Consider the following 12152-nt stretch of genomic DNA (forward strand, 5'->3'; position numbering starts at 1 on the left):
TTAAGTATCAGAGTGTTAGAGTGTATTGGCTGTGAAACCAGACTACCAAGGATAGACTCCAAATGCCATCACTTAGCAACTTACTTTTCTTGTGCCTCAGTTTACTTAATCTTAAAATAGAGACAATAATAGTAACTGTCTCAGAAGTTGACATGAGAATGAAATGAATTAAGTACCTTAAAGTACTTAAAAGACCACTTGGTACACAGTAACTGTTCAATACATTTTTAAAAAAATAATTTTGATAGTGTTGACTTACAAAGATGAACTTTGACCAAAAACTCCCAAATTTCTATCCCTATCCCTGTCCTCCAGGTTTCTTAATATTAATGATGTCTAGTTTTTTGAAAAATAAAATGAAATTTGTCCTTATCTTTATATAAAATCATACTAATTTCACCCATCAGACATTTATTGAACATGTATCATATGCTAGATAATTTTTCCCACGTCAGGAATATAGAGGCAAACGATTCTTTTGTCCTCTACTGGGTGAGAAAAACAAGTGAACTTGACACTACAATCTGATAAATATTTACATTTATTGAAGAGATTAATCTACATCAGATTTTTGCTCAAATGTTGTTGAGTTAGCTATTGATTACCAAGATTTATTTTCTCATGGAGTGTTAGACTCAATTTCTTATGGCTGTTGGCTGGAGGTCTTCCTCACTTCCCCACCATGTGGGCTTCTCTGTACAACATGATAGCTGATTCCCCACCCCTGAGGGCTCTGAGAGAGTGAGCAAGAAATTTCAGGCAGGATTGATGTCAGTCTTTTTGCAACTGAATCTCAGAAGTAATTATAGCATTATGTTAGCCACATTCTATTTGTTAGAAGCAAGTCATAGGTTCAGCCTACACGCAATGGAAGGGAATTGAGTTATGAAACCAGAAGGAGGAGATCATTGGAGCCCATCTTAGAATCTGCCTACCTCAAATATAATGAATTATATTTATCTTCTCTGCTTTCTCGACTTCCTCCTACTCCCTCACTCTGCATAGATCTATCCACTCTAACACTTCAGGAAAACCACAGGCCTCCAATAAGCACAGAGAAAATTATTAAAAATGTTGTCTATTCTGAATAGCTTAAAAATAAAATTTGAGTGAGAGAGAGATAAATTCAATGATCATATAGTCATCAGATATAATTATGGGAAGTCTGAATAGAAATTTCATTAGCAGCTACCATTATTTTGGAGAAAACATTACTGGGCTCAGCCACCAACCATTAGAATCACTCAGAATTCTAGCCTAGATCACCATGTCAGGAGAGCAGGCATGACTCAGGAAATGGTAGAAGATTATGATGCTGGCTCTGTTGCATGAATCACCTGTGCAAACCATTTACTCTCTTTGTGCTTTGGTTTCCTTATATGTAAAGTGGGTGTGATATGCCCATTGTTGCAGGACTCCTGTCATTTCTGTGATAATACATAGGGGGATTTAACAAATACTTTGAAAAATTGCCACGTGCTGATGAATATGAAGCATCATCATCATTTTGCTTATTATTAGGTATAAGGATATTTTTTCTTGTTGGAGTTATTACATTTTACAAGCTCAGAAAGCCCCATTTACTTTCCAAAGGGAAAGCCCCATTTATTTTACATTTTTATGAAATGAGATGCTCTCCTAACAAGTTTCACACTTTAGATATACATTTCCTTCTCTTCCTACCCCTACACATACTCACCCTACTCATCTCAGTGGTACAAATCCTTACATAGCCATTGGACAAATCCATGCCTACCAGAAATGTAAATACAAAGACTAACATTTTTATAATTATAATTAAAATTACTTAAGATAAAAGCATTTTATTCTGAATAGTTTTATACACCTTTCAAATTTCACTTCTAAACATTTAAAATTTTTGTTTTGGACTTATCCAAAGTTGATGATAATCTTTGGATCATAACTTAATTTACAAGTCCCTGAGCAGACTGATTTAGCCCTGTAGTGCCTTTCTCCTTTTGTTCCAGAGCTATCTGAGTTAATTCCATGTACACATGGTCAGTGAGGCTCTGGAGGTTATCTTGACTGTAATATAAGAGAGGAAGTGTTCTCAGAAGACATACCTTAAGAGACTCTTAATCATAGAAAACAAACTGAGGGTTACTGGAGGGGAAGTGGGGGGGATGGGGTAACTGGGTGATGAGCATTAAGGAGAGCAGGTGATGTAATGAGCACTGGGTGTTATAAGACTGATGAATCACTGAATTGTACCTCTGAAACTAATAATACATTTTATGTTAATTAACTGAATTTAAATTAAAAAAGTAGAGTGTAGACTGAAATATTAGCTGACTGAAGGTATCAATTTACTAAATATTAGTAAAACTTAAGTTTTTTAATTTTTAAAGATTAAATAAGAATTTATATATATATATATATACAAATATAATATATATTTTTTCTACCCAGAACTGTATACACTTCAGTTTGGAGACTACTCTACTAGATCCCTTTGGGGTTCATCTGAGTCCCCGGTGAGGCTTGGGCAAGCATGGGTTATGCCAAGGGGGTAGAGGAGTATAAGTGTAAGAACTCTGGGTCCTTCACCCCTGCTACAATGAAAGAGCTCCAAGTTCATTTATATTATATTTTACATATTAACCTTTCTGACAAATTTTCATTGGAACAAAATTACACTCTAAGACATGTTTGAAACATTCCTCTAGAGAAGTCTAGGAGTCCATGATACACAGTCTGACAAATGCTTAAAACTGAATCCTGAACAGTAAAGTTGCAAAGACAGTCTTTTACTAAAAAGCTACATATACCAGGTTCTGGGTTTTATGTTTTTAAAATTTTTTCTTGCATCACAGCCTTAGACCTAAAAGAGAAAATACTTTAGCCAAACACGCTATGAAAGTCTTGAATATAATTAAATGCTAAGTAAAAAACACTGGTTAAAAAATGCATTAAACCTTTTTCTTGATTGTGACATTTAGCAAAAAGTTTTGCACGTTTTAGAAACAGATCACATTAAAGCAAAGCTTAAAAAAGGATATGGTTCTTGCAATATTTCAGTAAGTTTAATCTTGGTTTGTCTAGGGGCTTTGGAAATACCAGCTAACTCATGCATCTTAAGATAATATAAAATCAGTGGACTCTGACCTCCAAAATTGAAGAGTACACGGTTAAACTCTGGACCAGTGCTAATATAATGGGACTGTAAAGGGAAGAAAAAAAATCAAGTCAATTATTACTTTTACAAGTTTTTAAAGAACTGTAAATAAATATAACTGAATTGTAACTATAAATAAAGTTACTATCTGGTATATTGAATAGAATAAAAAGAAACTCTGAAAAAGACCTTTTTAATAAAACATTGCTATTTATTTGAGAGAGAGAGAGAGAGAGCACAAGTGGGAGAGGCAGAGAGAAAGGGAGAGAGAATCCCGACAGGCTCCCTGCTGAGTGGGAAGCCCCAGGCAGGGCTCCATCTCTGGATCCTGAGATCACAAGCTGAGCTGGAATCAAGAGTTAGACACTTAACTGACTAGGCCACCCAGATGCCCCAAGCATCTTCTTAATTAAAGAAATTTACTACAGTATGAATCTATGCGTTTGTGCAGTAAGACCCTTCTAGCCTTTTTATTTATCAGTTTGATAGGTCAATAGAGATTATTCTGTCTGAAGAGCAGAAAGAAAAAAGAAATAAAATGAACATAGTTCCAGAAAAAGTGACAGGAAAAAATGTGAAGAAAAACATAACCAAAACCTCCAAAGTTTTGTGGAAAACATATACCAGAAGCTTAACTCCAAGTAGGAAAAATACTCACCTAGATCTGTCATACTCAAAGTGCTGATAGACCAAAATAAAAAGAAAAATTTCAAAAGCAGCAAGAGAAAAACAACATACAAGGGAACCCCAATAAGATTAAAAGCTGAATTTTTATCAGAACAAAGAAAGCTAGAAGGCAGGTGGATAATGTAATCAAAGTGCCGACAGATGAATTCTCTGTCAAGGAAAGTGATCATAAGTATAATTGCTCCAAGATTTTATTAATGACGTCTTGTGGGATACAGGATCAGTATAGCAATTACTCATATATTAAGTCTTTCCTCCATTTTCGTAATGCCTAGATAAGAGAGTTATTATTTCCACTTCCTGTGAGGAAACACAATTTTATTCTCATTTGCTTTTACTGATAAATAAATGTTTACTTGTGTTTCTTTTGCTTATGGTCACTTTTTCATTGCTTTCCTTCAGAGATGCTCCATAATTATTTTGAACAGTGGGACTATCATAATCAAAAGCAATTCTTTGATGGTGAAAACTCAATGTCAAAATCAGATATATTTTCTATGATGTAAATCATAGAAAATCATCTGAATCTCCCATGAAAATTCACATGAAAAGCCTGATCTTTTTTAAAAAAATTTTTGTTTAAAGTAACTTTAATTAATATATACTGTATTATTAGTTTCAGAGGTAGAATTTATTCATCAGTTGCATATAACACCCAGTGCTCATTACTTCAAGTAAGTGCCCTCCTTAATGCTCATCACCCAGTTACCCCATCTACCCACCCATCTCTCCTCCAGCAACCCTCAGTTTGTTTCCTATAGTTAAAGAGTCTCTTATGATTTGCCTCTCTCTGTTTTCCTATTTTATTTTTCCTTCCCTTCCCCTGTGTTCATCTGTTTTGTTTCTTAAATTCCACATGAGTGAAATCATATGATATTTGTCTTTCTCTGACTGACATTTCACTTAGCAAATTACTCTCTAGTTCCATCTACATGGTTGCAAATGGTAAGATTTCATTGTTTCTGATGGCTGAGTAATCTTTAAATTGCATGCAAAACCAGACCAAGCATTGTCTAGATTAAAAGGAAATATTGCCTATCTTGAAAGATGTTTTTTTCCTCCTGGTTTCTACTTTAGATACTGCAGGAAAGAACCTTGATCTTACCGAAATTCTAAACATAGACATTTCTATTATTTTGCTGCAGCTATCCATTTTTAAATTAGGAAAATCACAGGTAATACCTGCTTCTTTCTCTATAAGGGCCCCTAATTTTTAAAGGGTTGTTCAACGTGCAAGAGCAGAGCTAGGTATTAAATGCTTATAAGTGTTTTGTGGAACCTTAGCTATTTTCTTAGATACTTTAAAGCAGAAGGTTTGAAATTGCCCAAAGAAATCTTGCTAGAAATATTCCAACCCAGAACAATTAGCAGATGCTCCATTGCTTCCATCTACCCTACAAAAGACAATGGCAGAAAATTATCAGAAAACTAAGATTCCATCAAACATGACTTTCAGAGTTAAGAGTCAACTTAGTACTAAATTTGAGAACAAAGTAATCCTATAAACTTTGAAAGAGTCACAGAGATGAGCTAGAAAATCCAAGGGATGATTTTGGTGTTTAGGTTTTTTTGTTAATTTATTAAAGGATAATTGCTGACAATGACTAGAAAGCTAAACTTTGATTTTTGAGGTTTGAATATGCATTTTGCCAATGCTCATGTGGCACAGGCTCCCAATTCAGCATCTAGACAACCCTGATGCTTAGAAAATTCTTTATGTTGAACTAAAAACTGTTTCCCAATAGATTTAATATATGGGTAAATGTAAAATCTTTTCAGTTTGTATTCGTAAAAACATTTTTTAAGCCACACAGAAAAAGCTTTCCTACATTAGCTTTCAACATATTTGAAAACAGTTATTATGGTCACCAGAGTCTTATCTTTTCTAGTGGAAGTGCCTTTAAATATTTTGGTATTTGTAGTTTTTCCAAGGTTTATGGCATCTACATCTTTTTTTTTTTTAAGATTTATTTATTTGTTCATGAGAGACACAGAAAGTGAGAGGCAGAGACATAGGCAGAGAGAGAAGCAGGCTCCTCACAGGGAGTCTGACATGGGACTCGATTCTGGATCCTGGGATCACACCCTGAGCTGAAGGCAGACGCTCAACCGCTGAGCCACCCAGGCATCCTGCATCTACATATCTAATAAAAATGGCAACCATATTTTTATTCAAGTTGTTGATAAAATAATCTATGTAAGACAGGGCCAATGATGCAGTGATGTGGTACATTACCAAAGACGTATCTGCAATTTGCTTTCCATCTTTTAACAGTGTCATCTGAGAAAGGTTGTTCAGTCTGTTATAAATCCACCCACCCATATTTCTTGAATTTTTAAAAAATATTTTATTTATTCATGAGAGACACAGAGAGAGGGGCAGAGAGAGAGAGGCAGAGGGAGAAGCAGGCTCCATGCTGGGAACCTGATGTGTGACTTGATCCCAGTCTCCCAGGATCACGCCCTGAGCTGAAGGCAAACGATTGACCACTGAGCCACCCAGGAGTCCCTTATTTCTTCAATTTGTAAACAAGGTACAAAGGGCCATTTTTAGTGATTGCTGAAGATCATACATATAATTTCTATTACATTTCCTGGTTTCTAAATCCAGCAATATTGTATGTGCCCCACATACCCAATGGTGTGACCTCATCATTGATCCCAAATTGACTCCTAGAAGTCACCAATTTCTATTATAAGTACTTACAAAACCATCCTTGGCAGCATTGTAAATGTTGGAAAATATTTTATATATCTGGTTTATTAAAGAACAGGAAATATATGAGTATTGACTTCAGAAAGCAGCTTTTCTATTGGCATAATATAAAATTTATGGTCAGACTTGACTAGACAATTCAGACAAAATTTTAGCAATAAAGACTGCAACAGATTTAACCTATTTGTCTAACAAGAGATCAAATTCAGAATTTCAAGCCAGCAACTTCATCAAATCTTGGCTAAAGCAATATAAGGTGGAAAAACCCATAAGGATTTATATTAGGTGGGCACCATCAGAAATATGGAAAAACTAAGCAACCCAGACTTATCAATAATAGTATCTACATATGGCCAGTTATCCCAGGATCATGGCTTAAGATAGAGACAGGTCAGCCATTGCGAAAACTCTTGTGAAAAAAAAAAAAAAAAAACTCTTGTGAAATTTTCCCTGCAACTTTGACTAGAACTTATTGAGATCAGAGCCATGTTTGTATATCAACCCAAGGACAAGCAGTGCCAGAACTGTAAGAAGAGATGAATGCTATAGGATTTTTTTTTCTTTAGACATAAAGGATATTTTCAAAAAACAGTAAGACTTTTTAACATTAAGATTATCCTCTCCAATAAATCACCTATGATTGTTAAATTTTTCTAAAATATATATCAGTTATATAATAATGAAAATTACCTATATGAAGCTATTCAATTAATTATATAGCAAATTAAAGAAGTAAGAATATTTTTAATAACTACTATGCTCCAAACCTTTGTTGTTAGTCTTGATATACTGGATTCTTCCTTGAATGTGGACATTGTATATGCTCTTGGGTTCTTTAAAATTTTTGTCATATTGAAGTCTATCGCTAAAAGAGAAAATAAAACATTTTCTTAAATTCTATTTTTTTCTTTACAAAAAAGCATGATAACTTTTTTCTTCTAGCAGTGTATACTAAACATGTAAAGAACCAAAAATGGATGAGAGAGAGACGGTTAGGTTATTGTGATAGCTTGCTTCTGTTAGAGGAAATAAATATACCATCTCATTTTTACTTAAGAGGGCTTTAGAATTCATATAACTCATTTACTTATATTATCTCATATTACCATCACAAACCATTCTGTGAGCTAGATTTTCTATAATTTACAGATGACATAATTAACTGCAGGAAATTGTAGGACTCTAAGCTATCATTTAAGACACAGGCCTAGGTCTTTTGCTTCAGAGGCTAGAGCTCCATTCATGATCCTCTAGTTTAATGCAATAGGAAGCTTGGGTCTCTGCACGTTAGGGTTCACCTTTTCCATATACTGACAACAAACCGAAATAAGGAAAGACTTCGTAAATTTTCCCTGCAACCAGCATGAATATATAGAAAAGTAACAAGGGACTCTTAACCATGTCTTAAAGAAAAGGAGACTTGTACAGCTTAAGCAGAGTATCAATCAGCCTAAAAGAACAAGCTAGTTATTAAGGATATCTTAACACAGAGCAGAGCAAACAGGTAATCTGAGGTTTGTACTACATTGTGGCACTTATTATTATTATCAGGTATCAGGTAGACTAATTCAATCTACAGGTTGTAATGTTGAGGAAAATCACTCAGATTCATTTTTGACTCTGGACATTAAGAGATATTAGATACCAGCCTGAAATGCTAGAGGCAAATAGGCATTTATCTCTAATAAAGAATTGGTTAGGAAGGAACCTAAATTTTAAAATTTTGAGTAGAACCAATATTAGATTAAGTTGGAGTTAGAATGGGCATGAAAGGTAATAAACCATATGATTTATTTCATTTAAGATGTGCTCTAAAGCAAACAACCTCTTATGGAGGGGCATCTGGCAATATCTATAAAAATACAGACCTATTTTCTCTTTGACCAAGCAATCCCTCTTCTGAGACTATATCCTATACAATCTCCTATATAAGTATAAAAGAACACAAATACAGGTTTATTGATCATGGCATAATTTATAAAATTATAAACAACTCTATTTAATAGTAGTCAAGTATCAGTTAAATAAACTAAGGCAACCCCATGTGATGGAATACTATTCATAAGAAGAAATGAGGAAGATCCTCATAATGATTTGAAGATATCTACAGTACAGGTCATATCATTAAGTGATGAAAGAAAGGTGCAGAACAGTGTATATCATTTGATTGAATATACACAGTATGCTACCTTTAGTTTAAGAATATATTGAATTTGCCTTCATTTGTAGAAGGAAACATTGTCAAGATAAATAAAAAACAACAAAAATATTCATTGGGAAGACTATTTAAAAAATAAAACTTGCTCAATTTTGAATCATTCTTAAATACATATTTAGGCAATATCACTTAATTTCTGGTCTTTGTGAACAGACATAATATTAATAAATATAAGGACTTTTATGTCATGTCCATTGTACCTATAATAAAAACCTTACTTTTCAGAATACTTAACCCTGGTTGCAAAAGTAGACAATTAGAAGGTCATATACATTAATATCAGTTAAAAATCCCAAGCTGAAAATAATGGCAAAAAGCAAAAAAGTAAGAGATATAAAAAGCACAAAGTGAGGACATTTTAGGAGTAAAAGTGTCAAAGAAAAAATTTGAAGAAAAATCCTACAAAAAAGAAAAACCCATCCAGATATGATAAAAGTAATAAGTAATCTTAAAATGACTATATTTATTAGCTTTTTTCCCCTATAGTCTCCTCATACATAATTTATTTTAGGTGAGAATATTAACTTTCCCCTGATTACAGTTTTCATAAATCCTCTGTTCTCATATCTCTAAAGGCTTGAGAAGATCATCTGAAAAACCAAATGATTATATTTGATAAAACTATAAGAAAATATGTCTCAGGGCACCTGGGTGGTCAGTTGGTTGTGTCTAACTCTTCATTTCAGCTCGGGTCATGATCTCAGGGTTCTGAGATTGAGTCCCATGTTGGACTCCATGCTAGGTATGTAGCCTACTTAAGATTCTCTCTCTCCCTCTCCCTCTGCACCCCCCACCCCCACTGTCGTTCTTTCTCTTAAAAAGTCTCAACTGTTCTTATTAGGCTTCAGAAATTTCACTAATGACAAAATATTCTACTCTTACTCTGCCTACATTGGAAAAAATTCATTTCCATAATTATCCCCTATTTATCTTAGGGATTTTATTTATTTTATTTTTTAATTTTAGGGATTTTAAAAAAAAGATTTACTTATTTATTTGAAAGAAGGAGAGTGAGAGTGAGCACACATGAGTTGGGGGAGGGGCAGGGGGAGAGACTCTCCAAGCAGACTCCCTTGATACAGGCCTTGATCTCACAACCATGAAATCATGACCTGAGCAGGAACCAAGAGTTGTACACTTAACTGACTGAACCACCCAGGTGTCCCTATTTTAGGGATGTTTAAAAGGAGACACTTATGTAAGTAAGTATGGTTATCTCTATCCACTTTTGTAGTTTTCACTAATAGTCTTTCTGAGATGAAAATAATTAATATATCTTGGCAAAGTTAAACTTCATATAGGCCATATATACTAATACAGTTATTTAATAAAATATAGAAACAAAAAAAGTGTTACTCAGAGATCCATTTTCAATACATCTAACTAAATTAGAATTACTTTTAGAAAGAGACTTTTATCTAGTACTAAAGTATAAAGGGAAACAAAAGAAAGAGAAAACACAAGTAGTCATTATGCAAAATATATATGAACTGAGCAAATAAGAAATAAAACAGCCACAATTTTGTTTCAATAATATAGGAACATGATACAATTATTTCAAAGAAAGTATTGCATACCCATGGGTGCAATACTTACTGTCTTATTGCATATGTTTTCTTACTGTCTTACTGCAATACTTACTGTCTTATTGCATATATTTTCTTATGCTTTCCAGATTTTTTTCAGATCTCTATATACATACTTTCCCAAGTCCCTTCAATCTTAGTATCTGCAGACCCTGTCATTGGTTTGTTTACATATTAGACCTCAAACAGGTTACATCTGTCTATTAGCTGTATATAGGATCATCCTCCCACCTCTCTATATGGAATTTGTTTTAAACTGGCAAAATAAAGCATTAAGGCTTTCTTCACAATGCTCTAAAGTACAATTAAATTTCTTCTTCTAGTAATGTTAACATAAAATTGTGAATAATCTCACAGAGAGTGTAGAGAGTTTAAGTGCCTGCATATGTACTTCATTAACTATGAAGTGCTATGTATGTGAGGTATCACTAGCATCCTTTATTTTCATGAACTTTGAGCTAAATTTAATACCTTGAAGAACATGAAGATTTTATGTGTAATAAGATAGTGATCCATATTATGTTTGTTTCCCAAGGAAAATACAATATTATTACTTTATTTTGGCTTGGGAGTTTACTTTTTTCTATTCTTTTTTTTTTTTAAAGATTTTATTTATTTATTTGAGAGAGAGAGAAAGAGAGAGAATGGAATGGAGAGAGAGAGAGAGAATCTGAATCAGGCTCCACCAGAGTACAAAGCCCAATGCAGGGCCCAATCCCACAACTGTGAGATCATAACCCAAGCCAACACCAAGAGTGGGACTCTCCACTGACTGAGCCACCCAGGTGCCCCTCTATTCCTGCTTACTATGAATTATATCTGTGTCTTTAAGGACAAAATTATTGCTTAGACAAGTTATAGGTGCAAAGCACAAGTGATCAGGTTTTAAATATTTCTATGGTTTTTGTATAAAGAACTAAGTGACAGGTATTTGAAATGAGGAACTAGTATATTGGCTTCTGTGAAGCCAAGCATTACAAATGTAAAACAAAATAGCTTTTAAGCTTGACTTGATTAATGGTATTGTGGAAGGAAACTGGACCCATTTTAAAAACATTTAAAAAAAACTAACCACTAAATGGGTTCTGAAGCAAAAATTAGAATACATTATCTGGGAAACTATTTTTTTCCCATATCATATGTAAATTGATCCACATAAGAACTTTTAAAAAGATAAAAATTAAGGCTAATTTCAGTGCACATAGTAATACAAAGTATAATTGTTGAAAATAATAAAATTAAAGGGAATTGAGATTACCTTTATTTTATAACTAAGCCTTGATAGTCTTGCCTGGTGTCATAAAAATTCTTTACATTATTCAGATTAGTGATTATATGAACTTATCATTTATGGGTTGTATGATGAAACCATGTTCCCACCATCCCATATCTTAAAATGTTCTACAAAAGAGAAGCCTAGGGCACAGGCTCTTGCATTACTACTCAGAGGACTCATCCCTTAATAGCCTGGTTCTGGTAGCCAGTAGGGTTTTTGTGTTCATGGGTTCTATAGGACAGTAGCAAACAAAGAAACAGCTCTTAATTAGCTATTGCCCCAGGGCTCAGTGTGGAGCGAACAGACAAAAATGTCCATCTCTTAATCTTCTCCTAAAAGACATATATTTGTATATTTTCAAAGCCACTGCCTTAGGGTTTGGCTTCCACTCAGCCTGAATCTAAGTGTTGATGGAGATCCTTCCCTTTGGGATACTGACAGTTCTTGACACCCTCAATTACTGGGAGCCACTAAGAACAAAGTAGGCTGTGACTACTTTGGCTCACTGGTTGAGCATCTGCCTTTGGCTCAGG

The 12152-nt window shown here is 34.0% G+C and overlaps 1 protein-coding gene across 4 annotated transcripts in view; it reads right to left on the reverse strand.

Annotated features, from left to right (window-relative positions):
• FAM227B (family with sequence similarity 227 member B) overlaps window positions 1–12152 on the reverse strand; it is a 189284-nt gene that overhangs the window by 28174 nt on the left and 148958 nt on the right. For all 4 annotated transcript variants that reach the window (XM_049104142.1, XM_049104139.1, XM_049104140.1 and 1 more), the window contains 2 exons: window positions 7307–7404; window positions 3020–3181 (listed from right to left, as the gene is read on the reverse strand). In XM_049104142.1, the coding sequence (XP_048960099.1) occupies window positions 3020–3181; window positions 7307–7404 (260 nt within the window). The remainder of the gene's footprint in view (window positions 1–3019; window positions 3182–7306; window positions 7405–12152) is intronic.

Source organism: Canis lupus, chromosome 30 (assembly GCF_003254725.2).
Source record: "Canis lupus dingo isolate Sandy chromosome 30, ASM325472v2, whole genome shotgun sequence".
Classification (NCBI taxonomy): Eukaryota; Metazoa; Chordata; class Mammalia; order Carnivora; family Canidae; genus Canis; species Canis lupus.